This window comes from Hevea brasiliensis, chromosome 1 (genome assembly GCF_030052815.1).
Source record: "Hevea brasiliensis isolate MT/VB/25A 57/8 chromosome 1, ASM3005281v1, whole genome shotgun sequence".
Classification (NCBI taxonomy): Eukaryota; Viridiplantae; Streptophyta; class Magnoliopsida; order Malpighiales; family Euphorbiaceae; genus Hevea; species Hevea brasiliensis.
In genome coordinates, this window is record NC_079493.1 from 126,579,491 (window position 1) to 126,602,893 (window position 23,403).

Here is a 23,403-nt window from a genome sequence, read left to right on the forward strand (position 1 = left end):
AGTTAACGCTACCCAATGCGCAAATTTAAGAAACATTGAAAGATAGGATGATTAGGCAAATTGACTCGTTTTTCCGTCATCTTTGTTAATTTTTTCCCCAAAATTTACACAAATCTCTTCATAACCATATGAATGAAATTGCTACAATTACAATTACATTATCTCCGACCTAAATCATGTAGTGATCTTTTAAAAAAATAGAAAAGAGATTTTTTTAGTGAAATTCTCAATAAAGTATCAGCAAGGAATACTCAGGTATGAATCACTTACAGAAGCAACAAATAGCATAATAACAAATACTTGCCACCAAAGTCATGAGCTAATGATTTTCGTTATGCCATTTTCAGTACAAAAAGATGTGTTCCAAACAAAGTTATGTACAAAAATTACTTTTCTGATAAATGCGACTCAATTGCAGGAGTTTTCAGAAGAAGTGATTGAAGCTCTCCAACATAATTTCCCAGACTGCAGTCTGAGCCATCATTTTGCGAACTTGCCTCCTCAGAAGTGGCCTTAAGATGCTCTTTCTTTGCCATTATATCATCATGAAACAATTTGAGTGCATCCATTGTTGAAAGAGAATGCACAGATTCATTCAAGGTCTGGAATTTGTTCATCTTTTCTTGTGTTTCAATCAACCTTTCTTTCAACCCTTCTGGAAGGCAAGCAAGTGCACTTTTATGGAGTATAGAGTTCCAGAGAAAATAGAAAAGGAAAAAAAAATTTAAACCGAAGTTAGAAAACAAAAAAAGCCACAGCAATGTCAAAGAGTTCAATATATAATATATACTCATTTGGTTTACCTCGTAACACCTCTAACCATACCCCAATTGTATCCTTCAAGCACTGACTCCTTAAAACCAATGTTAAATCCATCTTGAGCAATAGCTTCTTTTCCTGCTATGAGGCCATCGCGATATCCAATCTAACAGTCATCAATCAAGAATGAGATTAACAAAGAAATTATCATATCTATAAACTAACGAGCAAAGTGGAACTTTAGATTATCTAATCACCGTGTGAAATTGGTCGCGCCTCCTCTCCCACTCCCTATCCAATTCAGATGCTTTATCCAATTCTTCATCAGAATCACCCCAGAAAGATCCATCTTCATCTTGCAAATCACCTTCATCAAAACCCGGAACTAAGTTGTCTTGCTCTAAAAACGGAATATTAACCAACCAACTAACCAACAAAATGTAGAGGAAAATATCAGCCGAAAACAAATTCCACCATTAATCGTGCTTACCATTAGCAGTTGGCGAAGAACCCGATTCTACTTTTAATAGGTGCGAACTTTCTGAGTAAAGATCCTTAGCAAAGCTGCTATCCATCTATGATTAACCACAAAACAGAAACTTAAAGTAAGTTCCTTTTTTATGAGCTATAGAAGAAAGGACAGAGACTTCGAGCATCCCACTTAATTCAACCAAACTTAATTGTAGCTATACCAAAAAAATAGATAAATATATAAACAAACCATGTAACTGGCATAAACCAGATCAACAAATGCATATAAAATTCAGGAACATTCATAACGAAGGCACATCTCCAATAGATAATCAAAATCAAAGGAGTAAAAAGATCGCACCTTAAACCGCCGGAGCAACCAATCTCAGACCGTGGCGTTCTGCGGTAATTGAGGGAAGTGGAAAAGAGTCAAAACCGAAAGTGGGTTCTCCACGTCGTTTGTGCTACGGGAACTTGAGGACCAGAGAGAGCCGAATTAAATTCAAATCGATAATGGCAAGTAAGCCTCCGAAGCTTCAATCTCCGAATATCGCAGCATTAGGAGCCGCAAATCAAAATGGCTTGTCAAAATGATTTATTTATTGACATAATATATTTTTAAAATTAAAAGCTGAGTTAATAGTAATAATGGCAAACTAGGGGGGCTGAAATACAGTAAACGATGTAGTTTTGATAAAATTCGGCTCGTCTCAAACCCTAAGTGGATTGCACAACTCTTAACGTGAAAATAATAAATTCGAGACCTCTCACCTTTTTCAAAATACATGAAAATCAATTAAACTTGATAAGTTTTAATAATTAAATTAATAAAAAAAATATATAAAAAAAAATTAAATGAAGAAGTTATGAAATCATATAAAATAACTTATTTATAATTTATAATCGATATAAAATAAATTTTTATTAAAACTCCAATATTACTTTACATAATTGTGAACTCTCAAGTCTAGTTTTGATTAATTTGTAATTAGGTGAAATCAAATAAAAAATAATTTATATATAAGATGAAAATCATTTGATTTATTTAAATTACTTTTAAAAATATAAAAATTAATATTTATGGGATTTCAATATCTAAATTCATTTTAAAATAATCTTATATATATTTTTGGTTAAGATAAAAATATGATCCAAAATTATGTTTATATAAAAATAAAATATTTTACTGATATAATAAAGATACTATCCATTCACAGTTATGATTGTCTTTTGAAAACTATAAATTTATAAAAATTTAATTTTTTTTTTTAATTTCATATGTAAAAACATAATAAATGAATGAATCAGTCAATTTAACCTAAAAAAAATAATTTATTCTAAAATAAATAGAAATTCGATCAAAAATAATTTAGTTGTATTAGAATTTAATTTAATTGATTTTTTTATTTTCATATTTAAAAATATAATAAATGAAAGAATTAATACTTTAGCTTAAAAAATTTATTTTAAAAGAATATAAATTAGGTAAAAATTAATTTAATTATGTGAGAATTTATATTTTTTTTTCTTGCATATAAATTTATTTGAAATGAAGCTTAAAGAGTGAGAAATGTTGGGTGCATAAACTAATGCTGCCAGATAAACAAATATTGAATTAAAAATGGAAGGAAAACAAAATCCTATCAAAGAATTAATTAATTAATTAATTACCCTCTCGTCATCACTTTCTTGATGTGTGGCTGATGATTATGAAAGTTAGTTAAAAAAAAAAAAAGCAATGCATGATTAAATAATTTGAAATGAGAAGACCAAAATTCTAAAACTATATATTCTGTAGGAGAATAGCTAAAGGAGAATTCATATGCATCTTCCTTTGCTGTAGGGCCATATTTAACATTTGGATTTAATAATCTGATTCTAAAATTGATGTGAGATGTTTATCATCTGAAATTAAATAGATAATCTAATAATCTACATCATTCATTATACAGGAAAAGCAATGGCAAGAAAATATACAAAGATTTATTCTGATGTTCACAATTATAATATGAAGTGCAGAATCAATATAAGATCAACTTTTTGAAAATAAATAAAATTTAATTTAAAATTTTAAAATAAATAAAATATATTTAAAAATTTAAATTAAATAAAAATAATATTTTAGAGTTACAAATAAAGTAGAAAATATAAATAGACTTATTTAAGATAAAGAATCCTACTAGAATTAGAATTAGAAATCGTCTCGAAGATTGAAAAACAAGTTTTTGAATTTGATATGGATTTGTGCATCCATAAAAATATCAGACCCAACTGGCTAATTAACAATTTAATTAGAAAAAAATTAGTAAATGGAAAGCCATTGATTGATTTTCAAGGCTAAGACCTATACATAACTTCCATTTTCTCTCTCTCTCTCTATATATATATTTACACATAGCAGCAAACAGGATATGAATTGATTTTCTTAGTTTCTTTCAAGAGAAGCCCTTTTCTCTCTCTAAAAAGATGCGTAACTTTCAAAGGTTCTGTTGTGTCCTTTTTGCAATTTTTATGATTGCATTTTCTTGTCTTGGTTTGGCTAACTCATCAAGCAATGTGAAGTGGAGAAAGCCGAATAAGAAGAGCAACTGTGATGTGTACCAAGGGAGTTGGCTCTACGACGAGTCGTACCCTATCTATGATTCATCTGCATGCCCTTTCATTCGCAAGGAATTTGATTGCATCAAATATGGTCGCTCTGATCAACTCTACCTTCACTACAGATGGCAGCCCACTGCCTGTGACTTGCCAAGGTACATATATCCATCTCTCTCTCTCCCTCTCTTCTTCCCCTTTTCTGCGTGAAATGCACCTGCAGATATGCATATTCTATGAATCTGCTTCCTTCCCTGGAAAATAATCCTACTTTAGTTATGTTCAGATGATGCAGGCATTTCTTCTCATTTTTCTCTCTGAAAGATTTTTCTTAGGTAAACTTAGTTTATTATAGACACAATCTTATATTATATTTCAAGTTCACATGAAAATGAATTTAAAGAAAGAATTTTCCTTGCCTTTTCTCTGAATTGCTGTCTTTTAGGTTGTTATATTTAATAGTTGAAACAATTTTCTGAACTCTATATGATAATGAAGTGAATAAACATTAAATGATGGGATTAATTTACCACAGGACTGAGGGTGATAGGTTGTTGCATTGTGTAAATGTGCACATCTAATGATGATGTGGTGGTGGTACAATTGAAAACAATTTAATATTATGATAAACTGTCTGATTGGGATCACTCATGAGTCATGCCATTATTCTAAAAGAATAATATGTTGCATTGCGCTCATCTTTTTGTACTTTCATTTTTCTTAGACTACAGCAGGAACAAAAATAACTTTTTTTTTATTTTTCATTACAATTATAAAATCATGCAATTAATTCTTTATAATAAAAAAATTTATGACAATAGTTATAAAGGAAATGTATATTAATTATGATTTAAAAGTAAGAGTAGCCATAAACTTTTAGGTAAGTCTAGCTCAATATAAATTATTGGGCTAATAATTTTTTTGTTTATAATACAAATAATTATTGGAGTGCAATCATTATATATACAATGAATAATTATCTATGCTATAATTTTCAGCATAGCACAGGTAGACTTTCTTCCCTCGATTATTGTCTCATTTATTGTAGTGTAGTAACATTTTGGAACGTTCAAAAATGTTACAGGTTTGATGGCCAAAAATTTCTAGAGAGTTTTCAGGGGAAGAAGATTATGTTCATAGGGGACTCTTTAAGTCTAAATCAGTTTGAATCGCTATTATGCTTGCTTCATGCTGCTGTGCCTAACTCCAATATCAGGGAAGAGAAAAATAACTCTTTTCCTACTGTGATTTTCGAGGTGACTGAACTAATTCTCATGCTTAATATTCATGTATATATATTTATTTCTTACGCATTTTCTCATTGGTTTGGATTTGAATTTTCAGGACTATGAGGTATCGATAATGTTGTTTCATTCTCTATTACTAGTAGACATTGAACATGAAGATATGGGTAGAGTTCTGAAACTTGATTCCCTCAAGGATGGCAACATATGGAAGGATATGGATGTTCTGGTTTTCAACACTTGGCACTGGTGGTACAGAAGAGGACCTAAGCAACCGTAGGAGCTCTTCATCATTATATACAATAAAACTATGATAATTTCCATATACTATAATATGTGGATGTTTGTTGATTTTTCAGATGGGATTTTGTTCAAGTTGGTGACACCATTCTTAAAGACATGGATCGTATGGTTGCTTTTCATAAAGCCTTAACAACATGGGCAAAATGGGTTGATTCTGATGTGGATACAAGTAAAACCCATGTCATTTTTCAAGGAATTTCTCCTTCCCATTACAAGTAAGTTACTCTTGATAATGAACTCATTATAGCAGCATAATATATTCTTCTGATGTGTGTGTTGAATCAGTGGGACAGCATGGAATGAGCCAGAAGTGACGAACTGTTCAAAGGAAACACAGCCAATAAGTGGATCGAATTACTCTAGTGGTTTGCCATTAGCATTATATGTAGTGGAAGATGTGTTGAGTAGAATCAAGAAACCAGTTCATTTGCTCAATATAACAACACTTTCACAGCTGAGAAAGGATGCACATCCAAGCTCTTATAATGGTTTTAAGGCCATGGACTGCACCCATTGGTGCATAGCCGGGCTTCCAGACACTTGGAATGAACTTCTCTATAAAGCTGTTATCAATCAATAGGAAGACAAAATTTAATAGACAGTTTCCTTAGTCACTGAAAGTATAGCTAGCCAGGCCAGCCAACAATCTCACGAAGTGACATACTCAGTGAAAGCAATTGGGTTTAGTAGTCCTGTGGTGGAAGGCCTACCTCATGGCGCAACAGATTAGGAATTTAAATCCTTTTAAGAATTTTCAAAGTGCATTTTTATGGCCGGATTTAATTTGAGTAATTTTTTTTCCTTGATGGGAGCATTAATTATTTCAACTTTTCTTTGTGTATACTTCAGGTTTTAATAACACCAAATGTAATAATTTTGGGATTTTTTTTTTTTTATTTATTATTATTATTATTATTATTTTGACGTTTCTGATGAGTTAATGATGGGAAAGATACTTACATCCTTGCTTAATTAGCACAGTACTGATAAGGGAAATGAGATTTATTGGACAAGAATGGAATCTCAGAGACAAAGCTTCCCCTTAAGCAAAGACTTACTTCAGCAAAAGCGCTATTGCTTCAGTTCATATTTGTCGATAATAACCCTTCTTGATGTTTTGCTTCGAGTTACTTGCTGGAGATTTGATTTCAGGACTTTTTTTACTCTAAAATCTAACATTTGGGATTTTAGGCACTTGAGCAATATAAAATCTAACAAATTATGTTAGGAACAGATAATGATGGGGCTTTTTTTTTTTTTTTTTTTTTTAACTTACAGTCAAGTCATTTTATGCATATTGAGACTAAAAGTTCCTTTCATAGCAATCTTAAGGGCGCAATTCTCTGCATCGGCCTTGTGAATTTAGAATTTTTAAATAGGTCAGTGGAACAGAACCCTGAGTAATATGGAAGGCTTACATCTCCTGACTAATTCTGTTGGTGTATTTGTCTAGTGGCCTGTGATGGTGGCTGAATGATAAAGCATGGAAGTTCTTCCTTCAAAGGAATGAAAAACCCATTACATTGGCGAAACCACAAAAATGCAATCATTCCCACAAGTGGGGAAATGAGGGAAAAAAAAAAAATTCAAATGCGTATAATACTCAGTTCAAAATATAAAAAATGGGTATATGAAGGAAAGGTTTCTTAGAAATGCAGCAGCACAGCCAACCCTTTAAAATCAAATCATTCCCAATCCCAGTCATCTACATGTCCTGGAAAAACAGACCACCTGAAAAAAAAAAATCTTATAATGGCTTCTTTTCTCACATATTCTCTCTTCACCCTCTACTTCATCTTGTTCCCATCAATTTTCTCCATTTCTCAAGGAGTTTTCTATGAAGAATTAGCCCAAGGTATAGCTCTAAAGCATGAAGAAAAGACGACGCACCTCCATTTCTACTTCCATGATATTGTTGGTGGAAAGAATTCTACTGTTGTAAGAATTGCTGGACCCCCAAATAGCAGCATTGGTAACTTTGGCAATACAATGATGATGGATGATCCATTGACTGAAGGGCCTCAGATTACTTCCAAGATGATTGGAAAAGCTCAGGGATTATATGCCATGGCTGCCCAGAATGATTTTTCGCTGTTAATGGTTGTGAATTATGTGTTTACAGAGGGCATCTATAATGGAAGCAGCATTAGCATTCTTGGGAGGAACCACATCTTTGATGATATAAGAGAGATGCCAATTGTTGGAGGCAGTGGGGCTTTTAGGCTTGCTCATGGCTATGCATTGGCACATACAGTTCAGATTGATATGGAGACTGGGGATGCTATTGTTGAATATAATGTCTATGTAACACACTACTGAAAGATTTCTGGTTGGATACAGGACATTGTTGTAATCGTTGATTGTGTTCTTTTGTTTTTATCAGTTAGTTGTGCTTCTCCCAATGTTATTTGTACTCTTTAAAATTCTCGAATAGATGAAAATTTTCCTTTGATTTCCTTTGTTTTCTTGGATTCGGCCGAGCACTCTTCCTTGCTTCCCCTATCCTCTGGGCAGGGGAAGCTGTTTAGTGTTTAGATGGTGGTCTCCGGCTACGAGTGAGGTTGCTCTCCCTCCCCTGGTTGGATGTATAAATGTTTTGCATGCTAATTTTTGCAGGTTGAAAGATCAAGAAGAGAGCTTAGTTTACACCTGTGTTTGGTTAAAGCTCTGCCATGCAGTGGGCTAGCTCAAGGGGAGAGTGTGGTTATCGAGGAATTCGCCAGCGAGAGTGCCTTAAGGCCAACCCAAGGCTATTGTGAGACTGAAACGCCTTGGACCTTGGTGTTGAGAACATGCTTTCTCTACTAGTTACTTCTCATGTGTTCTAAACTTGTTTGGTGGGTGTTCCAGAAGAGAGTTGAGTCTTACTTCAGATGGGTAGGCAACAAGGAGACTTGGTCTTCTAAGCCTCTTTCTGCATCAGCCTCTGTATCAACTCCTTGGGGTGGCTGGCGATACTGTATGGGTGGTTTCACAGGTTTCATCTAATTGTGTATCAAGGGTGGTAGTGATTTTGCTAAGGTGGTATTACTATGAATGGTTTTGTTGTAAACGGTTTTCCTAGTTCTAGACTCTGGTTTTGGGTCTTGTAAAGGGGTTGAGATGGGTCTCTGCCTCTGGTATGTTGCAACATTGTGTGGGCTTGGTAATGCAAGCATTGCATTTTCCCAAAAAAAAAGAAAAGAAAATTTTCCTTAATTTTGGCAAAATTAATTAAAAAAAATCTATTAATTTTAAAATTAATAGCTATCTGTTGTGTGACTTCCAAATGGATAATTTTATGCCTCAAAGATGACAGAATTTTCGTTCTTCAAGCATCAGGATTTCATAGATTAGTCTACTGATCACAACTTTTTAATTAAAGGTAGCCAAGGGCCGGTTTAGGCTTGAAATTGGTTCAGGTAGAGAGATGGTTACAATGAAACTGAATTAGATCAGAATTAGACAGGCAAAGTTACAATTTCTCTTCATGAATTTGATTTAAATTAGAATGAATCGACGATTCCCATACAGTCTAGCCTGAATCTTGAATTTGGAAAAAAAAAGAGTTTTAAAATTGTTTCAATTATTGGATTACCTCAAAATTCAAATCAAATTGGAGCTAAAACTTAAATTACCCTCAAAACTGTCTACGTTTAACCTAAAAAGTGTGAGGAAGAAGAATCTTGTTGGCCACCCCTATTGCCTGGATTATGGATCTTGAATGATTCCAACTTTAAGAATCTTGGCAAGCCCAAATGGAAAAGTAGGCTTCTACATAATATTCTCTCTTCTACAATACTCATACCTGAAGTGGGCTTGCAAGCAAGTTAACTAAGAAATGGGCTTATAGCTTACACCAATAGCAAACTTTTCCACAGCCCACAGGCTTCTAAAACAGTATAATTAGCATGTATAAAGTAATGTTTCTGTAACCAAATTCTGATTACAGAATTTCTATATGCATCCTCCTCCTACTCCTCTAGGGTCAATGTCAGTGCCATCTTTTCCTTCCAATTTTGATGAAGAGAGCCCATTTGACATATAACATTTGAAAATACTATTTGGAATGGTAGGAAGAGCACTTCTAACTGTAGAGCTGACTTGGAAATATGATGGGAAAAGAAAAGAAAAGCAAAGAAAATTTTGATGGCAATGGCATTACAAAAATATAAGGTGCAAAGACTTGATTGTATAGGAAGCAAGCATGCTCACAGATGCTTGGGCCTTGGGTATGTACAGAGCACTTAGTAGGCCATGCCATAATGACTGCACCTTCACCCCCTCAACAAGACCTATGCCCCCTCATGCTTTATTGCTATGGGAAAAAAAAGGTGATTAATTAGCACCATAGCTTATTGGCTTTGAAAACCCCCTTAACATTAATAGCTCTCTATTATCAACTGAATCTATCACAGATATAAAGGGTATTCAAAGCCTAAACCACGGTTTAGCCACAAGTTAAACAAGCTAGGATCACCTGAAGGTTAAGTCATTTCTTTGTTTATTTCCATGGTTTAGATTAAATGAAAGAAGAGAATTGGAAAATAACTAATGAACAATGCCAGCTCGTATTAACTAGCCCCACTACCTTGATCAGGAAAGATTTTAACCAACTCAATTTCCTAGCTAAAGCAGTAAAGTGGCTACTTCCAAGCACAAAAGGAACACCAAGCACTAGCCTGGCTAGACAAGTGCTTTCTTTTGATGAAATACCAAGCACAAGGGCAATTATTACTTTGCCACATAAAACCTACTTCCAAGAACCACTCACAGAAGGTACACGATTTCTTACTTCTCACCATTCTATAAATAACCTCTTTTAGCACTTTACATCACAGCTCAAAAAATTGCAACACTATGGCTTCTATTCTTGTCTTATATTTCATCCTTTTCTCTACACTCTTTAGCAGTCTTAATGGCAAATTCTCTGAGCAATTCCCTTTAGCCATATCCACAAAACGAATGGAGAAAATGACTCGCCTGAACTTCTACTTCCATGACGTCCTAAGTGGAAGTAGCCCAACAGCCATCCTGATTGCTGGGCCATCGAGTAAGATGGCCAATAAATTTGGCAGTACTTTCATGATTGATGATCCCTTGACGGAAGGACCAGAACCTACTTCAAAGCTTGTGGGACGAGCACAGGGAATGTACAGTTTGGCCTCACAACATGATATTGGGTTGCTGATGGTTATGGACTTTGCATTTGTGGAGGGTATGTATAATGGCAGTACCCTAAGCATTCTTGGCCGTAATCCTGTTCTCAATACGGTGAGGGAAATGCCGATAGTTGGAGGCAGCGGACTTTTCAGGTATGCTCGAGGCTACGCATTGGCAAGGACAGTGTCAGCTGACCAGAAGACAGGAAATGCTGTCGTTGAATACAATATTTCTGTTGTGCACTTCTGAATGTTTTGTACAATCTGTGGTGCTTGCATTTGTTCCTCTCGTTTGTTTCTTTTATTCGGGAATATTGTGAAAAGGAAAGTGTTTTGATTTTCTTAAGCAATGTTGTTCCAGAGTTCAGATTTCAGAATGTTAGTATTCCATACTATGGTTTGAGGCTACTGTTTTTGAGTTTCTCTTGGACAATAAACGATTATCATTGAATCATTTCATCTAGCTTTTATCAGAAATAGAAATCTGATTTCATCTACTTCAGGAGACACAAGTTGCAATCTTAAAATATAATTGCAAATCAGGGAGCTTAAGCTTAAGATTCAGGGCATGGCAAAATTTCAGATCAGGGAGCTTAAGCTTAAGATTCAGGGCATGGCAAAATTTCAGATTTGAAGTTCTATAGAAGACTCGTGAACTCAAGCGATGCACTTGTATGACGGTAGATGGTTACTCAAAAGGTTGTGGCACATTAATTGTCTAAAAATTGACAAGAAAATTCAATAGATTTTAGATTAGATTGGCAAATATATAGCCAGTAAAGTGTCATATGATCACTGAAAGAAGCAGGTATGAGTTGCTTTTAGCTAGTAGTCCCTCTCAACTTGGAGTTTGTGTAAGGCACAATTTCAAAGCTACAGGTGAATGAAGTGAATTCAACTTCGAGAAGTAAATGCAAGAAGCAGGGCGGGTAAACAAATAAGCTTTCATCTGTATTATCATTATACACACAGAAAAGAAACTAGATGGGGAAATGAGTAAGAAATGTCCAGAAAAAATGTAAAATAGAGGGTGAAGTTATTTTAACATTTTCAATGGAACACTTGGCAATTGCAGACAGACAAAAACCTGAACATCCTTCATACATGAAATAGGAAGAAAAGCGCAATCTGCACGCATTCAATATCTCTCAATCATACCCCTAAATCTCCAAGCTGATATAGAGAAAAGGGGTCTACTATGCCAGCAAATAACCAAACATCCATTCTCTTCCTTGATCTTGTATCCATCATAGCCATAGCTCTGCAACAACCTGCTTGCTTGCAACATACCATGGTAGCTCAGAGGAACTCTCCCAAACCCTGCCATCTCAAGCCTTAAAATCCATTTCTCCAGCTTCTCATGTCTCTCCTTTCTATTAGTGCCCTCACATGCAATGATGTTCTTAATTTCCTCTCCAAATAGCATCTTCTCAACCTTTTGTCGCTCTACTGACACTCTTGATACAGTAGACTCCAAGCAATCAAACAGTGCAGCATAATAGTTCAAGGCTTCCGTGACCCTCTCCATTAAAGTAAAACCATTATGATTCGATTCTTGTTCAGTAATCACCATCAATTTTGGTGAAAGACCCCAAAGTGCACTTAAAAAGCAGCCCATCTTTGGTGAAGGAGCTAGAGATAGTGGGGACAATGCTGAATCAGGACTTGCACTGTAAACATGGACTAAATCTTTCTCAAGCAATTCACCCAAAGTACGTTGGTTTTTGTTTATCTGCAAGACTCGCTGAAGGTGGCTAGAATTTGGATTCTTTGATGCTGATGGTGAGTTTCCTTTAAGCATTTCATCATCAGATGCCAACAGAGAGTGCAACTGGAGTACAGAACTGACAGCAAGAGCTTCACCCGTTTTGACACGCAAACTTTCAATGTTTAGATCCTCTAGTTTGCTCACAATAGGGTTGAACTGAAATGGGATGTCCAGCTTTTCAGCTTCTTCGGTCAACCGAAGAGCCATTTGGTCTAAAACTTCTTTCTGTTCATGAATACCAGTGATTCTCAAATGGGGTGGACCTTCTGGCCGTGCACTTAACATTTGAAGGAGATCAATCCATTGTGCAGGTTCAAATGAATTGAGATCTATAATATGTACCATTTTCTCCCCTTCCATTGCTTCTATAATGGCCTGATTTGTGATCACATATGCAAGCTTTAAAAGGGGAAAGAGCTCAAAGAATAATCTCTGAACAAGAATTTCCTCAGATAGCAAAGATTTTTTTGTGAAAGTGAGGGCTCTGTGCAAACCAGGCCAACCTTTTTTAAGAATCCTATCAGCTAGTGCCTCTGTGAAGTAAGCAGCGATTCGCTGCATGGTATCACCATCTGCAGATGCTAGGTGGGAGATCTGTTCAAGGCTAATATTTGCATTCTCAACACTACCAGCTGCTACTTGGTTAGCACAAGCAAGAAGAAGATGAATCAGGTACAAACCCCTTTCTTCAGATTTCAGCTCCCTAAGCCATGGATACTGTGATCCATATCCTGGAGATAGTGACATCCAGGGAAAGAACTGAAGAGGTGATGAAGTTACGGATGATGCTCCATCCTCCTGAGCCATTCCTGCCATTCAAAATTGAAAAAAAAAAAAAGACTCAATACTCAGGATATAGAAATCCGACATTAAACATGGTCCAGAACTAGTTCAAATTTGCAAGCATAAGGAACAAAGAAAATGAGGGCAAGTTGCAGGGAATAACCTGCAATCTTCCATTCATTCAACTATATACGAGCAAAGTGCACAATACTGACTTCTCTGCTACACTTGTAATTCTCTATTTAACCCCATGCTTTACTTAAATCCAATACTTTTCTACTAACTTTGAAGTTAGCTATACCTAACCATAACTCTAGTACATTACAAAAAGATAACTAATCAAAAAGTTCAAGAACACGTGACAGCGAAACTGTCACTACCATCAACAAAATTCATTAGTTAAACTAATATTCATCTCAAGATTAAGAGAAAAGCCCAAGGTAATAAAATCAAAGAGTAAAATTAAAACATAACACAAGTAATTCTAGTTTTCATTGCCGCATTTTGAATTTTCAGATGATGAAAACTCCCATCAACTTACAAATGTGAAAAGAAAATTAAACAAAGCTCATTAGCTTGTAAGTGTTGTTATCTAAAGTTATCTCAATAGCCCCAAAAGAGCCTACTAAAGTATATAATTACTCACAAATGCAGATTACAGGGTCAACGTAATTGCCATTGTTCTTCCGATCTTCCAACCATATCAGATAAAGAAAAGAAAATAAAAGGATATGAAAATCTTGTTTAGAGCAAACCAAAAAAAAAACAACACCCTTCTTTGTTGCCTAGTGGGTGATAGTGGGCATCGCGAGGTAAAGACTAACAAGTCCCAACAAAACCACCATTTGTTTTCTTTTCCAAAGGCATTAGACCATCCACCTGGTGCTTTCGTTTTCTATTAGGACAATGGGACAAGGAGCATATGGGAAAACCCGCAAGTGGATTGAAAAACTTTTAACTTTAGGTGTGGAGTCTTTGGTGGGGAGAAAATTGTTGTAATTTAAAATATAAAAAAAATGTTATAAAATATTTATATTTTAAATTTATAATATAGTGAATTTAAAAAAAAATTAAAATAAGATTTCTTGAAATTTCTTGTTAATAATTATGAGTAGTAATTAAAGAGTTGTATAAATAAAATATATTTTTTATTATAAAAATAATAAATTTAAAAATGAGTAATAAAAATCAACTAAATTATTTCTAATTAGATTACAAGTAATATTTAAATATTAACAACTAATATTTTAATTATCACATTAATCTCCCACATTACATGGGATAGTGCAATACCACATCATCATAGAAGATATGTTCAATCTTATAGTGGATCTTACAGCATTCATATGATACCCACTAACCCATTTATTATTGTTTCTTCAATTTTTTTTTTTCTTTTTGCCAACACTAGGCCATGTTTGCTCTCCCTTTGAGTTAGCATTAGTGCAATTATTTTATTTATGAATATACTTTCCACATAACTTTCATAAATATTTTGCCCCATTATGGATTCATACTCAAGACCATGTAATGTTATATTTTCTACAATATCATAACTGAAATGCAAAAGCATGTGAAATAGTGACCTTGGAAAACCTTGGAAATGTAACACTAAAGAAATATATTAGTTGTTTTCCATGACAAAATTTTGATGGGAAGCAGTTTCCTCATTCTAGCTAGCCTAGGCTAAAGTACAAATTTGCTCTAGGAATATACTAAGCATTTATAGAATCACCATATTTAATATGTATACCATACCTAGCTTCTAAACCTTAGTGAGTTTGTTTTAAGCTAACCTAGGTATCAATGGAAATTGATATAATAGAAAAGGTATGAATTATCCTGTAGTAACTTTTATATTTATGAATGTTTTAGCTATGACAATCAACATCTACCATCCACCTATGAGTAGACAAATTAAAGCATATGTTATTGTTTTTAATCAAATCTAGCAACATAAATGGTCCTACTTATAATTTTGCCTTAACATGTGTTATCCATATATGATACTATTTATCTTTGCTTTCAAAAATGCCAAATATAGGCAAGTCAAATTAGGGATTATTTTTTTGTCTTCTTTAGTTTTATTACATAGTGTGCATCAACATTTTGATTAATTAGAAAATCTCAACCCCAAGAAGGAAAAAGAAAATATTAAACCTATATATAATACTAATTGTGATTTAGAGGGTATTTTTAAAAAAAAAAATAATATTTAAATTCTATTTAAAAAACAATTTAACAAAAAATATTGTTAGAGTTCTTGCTATTAAAATATAATAATTTTAACCCTAAGTCAGTTTTTAATATTTTCTCATTAACATATTCAAGGAGACTATGTTTTCAATAATCAAACAAACTCTAAATAAATTGTGCTTGTTAAAGTGTTATGAGTCAGTCAATAAGGTAACTTTCTCCTTTTATAACTTTGATTATAATTGTAGAAAAAAAAACTATTATATATATTGATGAATGATGTTTATGAGAATAACATTTGTAATATAATTCTCATACATATAGCAGCCAATGAAATCCTAGTTGACTAGTTCTATCCAATAACAATGTCTATAATTATTATAATCTAAGTGGGTGGGTGGCCAGGATCAATCAAAGCTCACTAAATACAAATGGGGGACATATAAGACATGAAAAAGGGATGTGTTTTCAAGGTGTAGAATAGAAATCATCTTCATTTTAAGAGAGAAAAACATATATAGCTAGTGATTGCTGTTGATGGTTTTGGCTTTGATTGATTCATGAGCTAATGAGTGAGGAAAACATATAAACTGGCATTTTTCTACGAAAGATGAGTTATTGTCTTAAAGGGTTGTCGGTCTTAACAAAGTTGTTAACGAGGATGTTTTCAAGGAAAATATTTTTTGTAGTTTAGTGGCGGGGCATTGTTTACTTAAAACTTGAATGAAAAGTTGTCTACAGTTGAGATAAACTTAGAAGTTTGTGAAGAAGGTGGAGGAGAGGTAAAAACAAAAGATGAAGGAAGGACCCACGAGAAGGAACGTTTTATATGGGAGTTTCGCTAATTCTATCTTCTAGCTTAGTTTGGAGGGAGGTGAAGAAGAAACTAAAAATGGTTGGGCTCACTCACTTGGCCAAGATATATGGACATTCAAATAAGCTTGACATGGCCCAATGCCAATAAGCCCAGACTGAAACTATGGACTCGGGAGTTGATGAGCTAATAATCATGGCTAGGTCCTCGTTCACTCATCAAAGGGAAACTGGAAATACAAACTATATTTGGGGTAATTTAAAGAGTGTGGCTCAAAAATATCACAATGGTTGATATTAAGTGCAACATTATAAATATAATGAAAAGCGATGAAATGTAATGGGCATCCAGAAGAGGTTTGAAGCAGAAGAAGCGTAATGCCTTGCATTTGTTGTATTATTATACAACAAAAGCAAGAAGAAGTCGACTAAATATTCTTCTCGAATTGTGTTGGATTATTATTCTTTCTCCAAATAAATAATATATTATTGTTATTTAATTAATTGTATTGAACAGTTGTTGAGTAGCTAATCGTTTTCTGTTTTGCGTGTATAATATCTCTGTTATCTTGTTAATTATAAGTCTTTAAGTTGGCATTGCTTATTAATTAATTTTCTTGATGTAGAAGAGACAGACGGTGGTTCATTATTAGCTTTGAACACCGCTTTTTCTAGCAATTAACAATTAGTCAATATCAGTAATGATGTCTGGCCTGGGTATTTCTCACATTCACTCTAACGGTGTTAACGACGTAATGCATTTTTTTTTTTATAAAAAATAAAATACAAAATTTTCGAATATAAAAATTGAAAACACTTTTATATATTATATTATATATTATAAGAGAAGGGTGGGTCAATTTGAATATTAAATTAGCTTCGTCCTCAGCATTATTCTTTGCATTCCTAATTACCTTGCCATTGGCTTTTGCATGTATTTTGGGGAGGAACCGTTGCCTTTTTTTTTTTTTTTTTTTTTTAGTATATTCTACGATTTATCAATTTTATATTATATTTCTTAAATTTTATATCTGAAAAAAATATAACCACGTTCTGCAGATAATGTTGACTACACTTTTGCATTTTCAATATTTTTATATTAAATTTTTTCAATTTCATTGCATTTATTTTATTTTTATAAATAATATTTTATCATTATTAATTTTTAGATTCTATCTAATTTAATTTTTAGATTATAGTCTCTGCTTTCACACATTGTATAAAATTGGTTAGGAAAGAAAAATTTCCAATGAAAGGAAAAAAAAAAATTCCTTTTGTAGAAAAAGAAAAAGGTAAAAAGGAGTGATTAGTGTATTTTTTATATTTTGATGGAAAGAAGAGTAAAGATAGAATATTATTACATTTTTACTATTATGTCTATATTGAATAAATAAAATTATATTAAAAAAATGATTATGTTGAATAGTATGATATAATTTATAGTTGAATGATATGATAAATTATTTATAATTGAATAATTTTTTTAATATATCCATTTATAATATAATTTTATCATAAAATTATATTGTTTGAATAATAATTTACTCACATCAAATTTATTTTTTTTAATATATATTTGAATAAATATTTTAATTATGCATATTTTTAATTGAAAAAAAAAAGCATAGAGGAAAAAAAACGTTACTTTCTCTTCTTCTTTTTTTCCTAATTAATTTAAACAGAAAAAATACCTCAAAATATTTTTCGGTATTTGTCGAATAAGTTGTCAAAATTTTTTTTTTTCCTTTTCCCCTTTCTTTTTTAATAAAATATGAGAATTAAACATTTTAATTTTTTTTCTTGTTTTTTTTCCTTCTAATAAATTAAGAAATTAAATTGATTTTTTTTTCTTACTATAAACAGGGCTAAGTCATCTCCCTAATCCAAATAAAGAATCATCCATACTAAAATTAGAAGATTCACAAAGGAAGAAGATATCTCCTTTGTGATATAGTCTTAGGATTTGATTCTGATTAATAAGGTAGGAAGTAAAAATACTTACCAAATGAGCTAATTCTATCCACAACTCACACCCTATCCTATTTTTTGATATTTAACTAATTCTCAATTCATTGGATTTGTGTAGATTGAATAGGAAATTTCATTTAAAATATTGAATTTCAATCAACATTTTATGTATATATATTAATTAAGATGGTCAAATAATTACTCCCTCCGTCCCATAAAAAATTCAAAATTAATCTATCTCCTTTCATATCTCTCCTTGTGCATCATTCATTTCCTTTTTAATACCAAAAAGCTAAATCCCATGATAGGATAAGTATACATATATGGGATCATTTTGTAAAAAATGAGAAATAAAGGGTTAAATAAGCAAAATATATATATGCATGGGAAGCACTTAAAGAAAGGCAAGGTAAGAGACAGTTAGGCACCTCTTTATCATCAGCATCAACATAACAAACAAAGAAACCAAAAATGCCCATTTCATCTCTTCTTTACGAAATGGCCATAAATCTCATCTCCTATAAATACAGAATTCCTTGCTTCTTCTCATTTCTCAAACCTTAATTTCCTACCACTTACTTCTTATCTGACACCATCCTTGTCTCTCTACAAAAAAAGCAACCTCATCATACATAATCCTCCTTGTATTTAACTTTCTTTGTCTTGTCCTAAGACTCACGAAAAAAAAAAAAAATGGAACCCTCCTATTCTTCTTGGGTTCCAAAGCTTTTGTTCATCCTATTACCATTTTTCTTCCTTCTTCCTTATCATTCTTCTTCTTATTCATTGCATCCACTGGTGGTTAACTCCACGATTGAGCATCGTAACTACACAGGGATATCAAGTTTCCGAGTGGTGAATAGAAGAGCTTTGTTGCATTGTCCTCTCAATAATCCTTATCTCCAAATAAATGTAAGCTCATCAGGAAATTATACCCTCTCCAATGAAGAATTTGTTAACGTAACAGTTAGTGGAGTTTTGCGTCCTTCCCATGATCATTGGGTTGCCATGATTTCACCTTCTAATTCCAAGTAAGATGTTGATCATAATCATGCATATTTCTTTTTTGAACATAAGTTTAATCCATTAAAATTATTCATGCGAGTTTATGTATATATATATAAATGTTAAGCGATTTGTTGGTTTTTAATGAATTTGCAGCGTGGGGACTTGTCCTCTGAGTAAAGCTTTATATATGCAGACTGGTGATCTTAGTAATCTCCCACTTCTCTGCCATTATCCCGTTAAGGTACGTATATATATGCAAAAATATCAATTCAACTCGTCTCTATCAGGTTTTTGAAGGGTGTGCAATTTCTTTCTTCTTCTTGATCTTCTTTTTTGAAAAAATAAAAAAGATAAAGAATTAAAAAGAGTGGAGGGATGGTTGAAAATGCACACCTTACATATTAATTGATGTCTTTAATTCTTTCCTTTGTTTGTGTGTATCAAAATTCTTCAATTCACCAAGCTCCTTGGAAAGTTAGGCTAACAATAGGCTATCCTTAATTCGGTGCCAACAAAATGACATTGCCGATTAATATTACTGTTATTACACCCTGTTACGCTAACAATAATTGGTTAGAAAATTTATTGAGAGCTCTCGATGCATATTACATCTTCAAAACTGTAAGAATAAGTCCAATAATATAATGGAAAAATACGTATATTTTAATTGAATCCAAAGCTGAAAATTTTAATAATGTCTTTATGAATAGTTACCCATGTTTTATTTATTTGAATGAAAAGTGAAAATGGAGTGGGGTGATAGTATGGGGTCGACAAAGGAAATTATATCTGAAACTGAAAGTAGGAACCCCACACCACAAACTTTGAAGTCTTCAAGTAAAGTAATTATAAGAAATACAAAGCCGCCACGCAATGAGGCAACCCCTTTGAATAAGGGACAGAGACCTCTTATAATCTGTTATAATACTTCCTAGCTTATGCAATTATTCCACTACTTTTTAATGTTTTTCCCTTCTGGAATTGGAAACCTTGAGTTTTCATGTAGTCACGTCTCTGCATCATATTTCTTGCTCCAATTCTATTTTTCCTTCTTTTTAATATTAATGTAGTCTATCCTTTCATTCTTCAAATTATTAAGTACAAGTTTCATATTTCTTAGTGGAAATTATTTAATTAGATTCTATTTACAATAGATTCAAAAATATTGTATATATGATGGACCTATAAGTAAAATATGCTGTTTGTTTCTTGAACTCACGATGGATTAGGTGTAAGTAAGTAGTACTTTTAACCTACTCATAATATTTCATATAGAAAAAGGGAAAAAAATTATGCTTTAATCCAATCTATCATTAACTCAAAATATAAGATATATAGTGAAGCTCATGGGTTTATTTCTTGAATTTATCATGAATCAGTTTAGGCAAGAAAAACCTAATTACATTTACATTTATGACCTTTTATTTATATTAATTTAGGAAACAACTCAATTATATATAAATAGAATTAATTATATGTTGTAAAAAAAGAAAATTTAAATCCTTTGGATTGCAAACACAATGAAAATTTCCATTCAATTGGTATCATCTAAATGAAGCAATTGATTTGGTAATGCTAAGCATGTTCTCTTTCTTTGAGTATAAAAATTAGTTGAAAAGTTAGCATACTTTACACATTCAACATGTATAGATTATATCAACAAAAGTTGTCATGAGTTGGCCAAATTACTTGTTCCATTCCATCACTAATTTTCCAAGCCGTCCTTTATTAAAAGCTTATTTTTATTTTTATTTTTATTTTTTTCATTTAGCTTCGACCGGGACTTGAACTTTTACACTACATAATTTTTGTAAATAACTAGATTCGAGCTAAAGTTGACTGGTGATATATAAATTGCGCTCATAGTTTTAGATTTTATCTCCACCATGCATCAGGTTGTAATTTAAATCTCTAGTTCTGATTATCCTAAATAAGATTTTAAATGAATTGGATTTTGCAGGCAGAGCTTATGAGCATTGATCCAGACTATCTAAGATGCAAGAAACAGGAATGCAAGAAATACGAGGGTAATAAATGTGTGGTGACCACTTGCAGTGGTACATTACAGTTTCATATCATCAATATCAGAACTGACATTGAATTTGTGCTCTTCGCTGGTGGATTCGACGAACCTTGCATTTTGGCTAGGTCTAGTCCTTTGAAATTTTCCAATCCAAACGCTCCATTGTATGCACATATTTCAAGCACAGATTCAACAGCAACATCAGTAAGAATCTTTTTTCCCCTTCAGTAGCCTGCAAGATCCTTTTGTATTTATCTAACCATTGAGCATTATTCACTGTAGTGACTCACTACGTCAAGGATTTTTGTTTTGTTGTGTGCTTAAAGCTTCAGTACTTGTGGTGCAGATGAGAGTAACATGGGTTAGTGGGAGCAAAGAACCACAACAAGTGCAGTATGGAAATGGGAAGACATTGACTTCACAAGTTACAACATTTTCACAAGAAGATATGTGCAGTGAGTTCCTTATTTTCCATTATCTTACAAGCATTTTAGTTATCTTCAATGTTATTGTCCACTTGGTTTACAAATGATTGTGTGAAATTGATAGGTTCTTTGGTGCCAAGTCCGGCCAAGGATTTTGGATGGCATGACCCTGGTTACATTCATTCAGCAATCATGACTGGACTAAACCCTTCAAGCAAATTCTCCTACAGATATGGAAGGTAAAGAATTTTGTCATATTCTATTAATTAAATAACATTTTTCATTAATGTTTTGCACTTAGAGTTGCTTATGCAAGAAATACCCAATTGACCTCATTCTCCTAACTCAGTGATTCAGTTGGCTGGAGTGATCAAATTCAGTTTCAGACTCCGCCAGCTGCAGGATCAAATGAACTTAGGTTTCTTGCATTTGGTGATATGGGAAAGGCTCCACGCGATGCATCTGCTGAGCACTACATTCAGGTAGAATATAATTGATAGAAAAGAAGTTCATTTGATTAAATTTTTATTTAATAAGGGCAAAGGAACATCAACAACAGCATATTAATGACATTGTTTTTACCCGCAGCCAGGATCCATCTCAGTGGTTGAGGCTATGACTGATGAAGTAAAATCCGGCAATATAGACTCCATCTTCCACATTGGAGATATAAGCTATGCAACAGGATTTTTAGTTGAATGGGATTTTTTCCTTCACCTGATAACTCCACTGGCATCTCGAGTTTCTTACATGACTGCAATAGGAAACCATGAGAGGTGATTTTCTTCACGTGTATGCTTAAGCTCTCTAAGTATCCATTATGAGTGCACATATGGATTTTTAATTTCAAAATTAATCAATCTGTTCAGGGATTACATAAAAACAGGAGTAGTATATGGAACTCCTGACTCAGGTGGAGAATGTGGAGTTGCCTATGAGACCTACTTTCCAATGCCAATTCCAGCAAAGGATAAGCCTTGGTACTCCATAGAACAAGCAAGTGTTCACTTCACAATCATCTCGACCGAGCATGACTGGACACCAGGTTCCGAGCAGGTAAAGTGAAAATTTTTGTCTTCCCCTGTCTTTAATTTGATCTTTTGTCCGGCTTCTTGGTGAAGCTGATTGCATACTTTACTACTACAGTATCAATGGATAAGGAAGGACATGGCTTCAGTTGATCGAAAGAAAACGCCTTGGTTAATCTTTACAGGGTAAGTTAAGGATCATTCAAAGTGCCACATTTCATTTTTGGTACTTCGGAAATTGTTAAGGGGGGATGCAACTGTCAGGATTTGAACCTATCATCTCCCACATTACAAGACAAGCACTCGACCGCTAAACTACTAACGAATAGCAGGATGTTACATTCTTTATGCGAATGAAAGAGTTTTCCTTTTCTCTGTTGCATATACAGTTCAGGCTCTCAAATTTTGACCATAAAATGCAGGCACAGACCCATGTACACATCTAATTTGTTAAGCGTCGATCCAAAATTTGGTGTTTTTATAGAGCCATTATTGCAGGATTACAAGGTTGGTTACTACCTGTGACTTTGGACTAGTCATGGAATTGGCTATTTTAAGTTGCTTTCAGTTTCAGAAAAATTTTAACAATTTATTTAAAAACATGGACTAGGTTGATCTGGTGTTCTTTGGCCACGTTCACAATTATGAGAGAACCTGTTCTGTTTATAGAGCTGAATGCTTGGCCATGCCTACCAAAGATGCAAATGGGGTTGACACATATGATCACAGCAAATACAAAGCACCAGTGCATGCAATTATCGGCATGGCTGGCTTCACTTTGGACAACTTCTCATCCATTGTAAGTTGATCTCCCATGCAGGACGAATTAAACTGAGAATTTATCAAGCAAACTTACTCATATTATTGCCTTTTATCTC

The 23,403-nt window shown here is 33.3% G+C and overlaps 6 protein-coding genes across 10 annotated transcripts in view; 4 read left to right on the forward strand and 2 right to left on the reverse strand.

Annotated features, from left to right (window-relative positions):
* Positions 1–300: 300 nt before the first annotated feature.
* LOC110661042 (uncharacterized) lies at positions 301–1,844 on the reverse strand. 2 transcript variants are annotated; one of them, XM_021819549.2, is made up of 5 exons: positions 1,592–1,844; positions 1,250–1,334; positions 1,017–1,159; positions 804–925; positions 301–675 (listed from the first exon to the last, which is right to left on the reverse strand). In XM_021819549.2, exons 2-5 carry the CDS (start codon positions 1,332–1,334, stop codon positions 387–389), a joined length of 639 nt encoding a protein of 212 aa, XP_021675241.2. In that variant the 5' UTR covers positions 1,592–1,844; the 3' UTR covers positions 301–386. The 2 variants fall into 2 exon arrangements, with proteins under 2 accessions (XP_021675241.2, XP_021675246.2); XM_021819554.2 differs by having other exon boundaries at positions 1,017–1,126; positions 1,592–1,840.
* Positions 1,845–3,655: 1,811 nt separating this feature from the next.
* Positions 3,656–6,244, forward strand: LOC110662343 (protein trichome birefringence-like 38). Its single transcript, XM_021821292.2, has 5 exons — positions 3,656–3,983; positions 4,910–5,081; positions 5,170–5,345; positions 5,429–5,587; positions 5,658–6,244. Exons 1-5 carry the CDS (start codon positions 3,697–3,699, stop codon positions 5,950–5,952), a joined length of 1,089 nt encoding a protein of 362 aa, XP_021676984.2. The 5' UTR covers positions 3,656–3,696; the 3' UTR covers positions 5,953–6,244.
* Positions 6,245–6,965: 721 nt separating this feature from the next.
* LOC110662123 (dirigent protein 22-like) lies at positions 6,966–7,824 on the forward strand. Its single transcript, XM_021821003.2, has one exon. It carries the CDS (start codon positions 7,125–7,127, stop codon positions 7,689–7,691), a length of 567 nt encoding a protein of 188 aa, XP_021676695.1. The 5' UTR covers positions 6,966–7,124; the 3' UTR covers positions 7,692–7,824.
* Positions 7,825–10,173: 2,349 nt separating this feature from the next.
* On the forward strand, positions 10,174–10,967 carry LOC110662128 (dirigent protein 22). Its single transcript, XM_021821013.2, has one exon. It carries the CDS (start codon positions 10,212–10,214, stop codon positions 10,761–10,763), a length of 552 nt encoding a protein of 183 aa, XP_021676705.2. The 5' UTR covers positions 10,174–10,211; the 3' UTR covers positions 10,764–10,967.
* A 476-nt stretch (positions 10,968–11,443) lies between these two features.
* On the reverse strand, positions 11,444–13,863 carry LOC110661051 (scarecrow-like protein 3). 4 transcript variants are annotated; one of them, XM_021819576.2, is made up of 2 exons: positions 13,707–13,863; positions 11,444–13,090 (listed from the first exon to the last, which is right to left on the reverse strand). In XM_021819576.2, the coding sequence occupies exon 2, from the start codon at positions 13,086–13,088 to the stop codon at positions 11,652–11,654; it is 1,437 nt and encodes a 478-aa protein (XP_021675268.2). In that variant the 5' UTR covers positions 13,089–13,090; positions 13,707–13,863; the 3' UTR covers positions 11,444–11,651. The 4 variants fall into 4 exon arrangements, with proteins under 4 accessions (XP_021675268.2, XP_021675277.2, XP_058008205.1 ...); XM_021819585.2 differs by having other exon boundaries at positions 13,711–13,851; XM_058152222.1 differs by lacking the exon at positions 13,707–13,863 and adding an exon at positions 13,606–13,694.
* A 4,534-nt stretch (positions 13,864–18,397) lies between these two features.
* Positions 18,398–23,403, forward strand: part of LOC110661068 (probable inactive purple acid phosphatase 27) — a 5,492-nt gene continuing 486 nt past the window's right edge. The window contains exons 1-11 of the mRNA XM_058152226.1: positions 18,398–19,072; positions 19,203–19,290; positions 21,010–21,276; positions 21,419–21,527; positions 21,622–21,736; positions 21,847–21,979; positions 22,086–22,273; positions 22,367–22,553; positions 22,644–22,711; positions 22,948–23,032; positions 23,136–23,324. Of these exons, the coding sequence (XP_058008209.1) occupies positions 18,735–19,072; positions 19,203–19,290; positions 21,010–21,276; positions 21,419–21,527; positions 21,622–21,736; positions 21,847–21,979; positions 22,086–22,273; positions 22,367–22,553; positions 22,644–22,711; positions 22,948–23,032; positions 23,136–23,324 (1,767 nt within the window). The 5' untranslated portion in view covers positions 18,398–18,734. The remainder of the gene's footprint in view (positions 19,073–19,202; positions 19,291–21,009; positions 21,277–21,418; positions 21,528–21,621; positions 21,737–21,846; positions 21,980–22,085; positions 22,274–22,366; positions 22,554–22,643; positions 22,712–22,947; positions 23,033–23,135; positions 23,325–23,403) is intronic.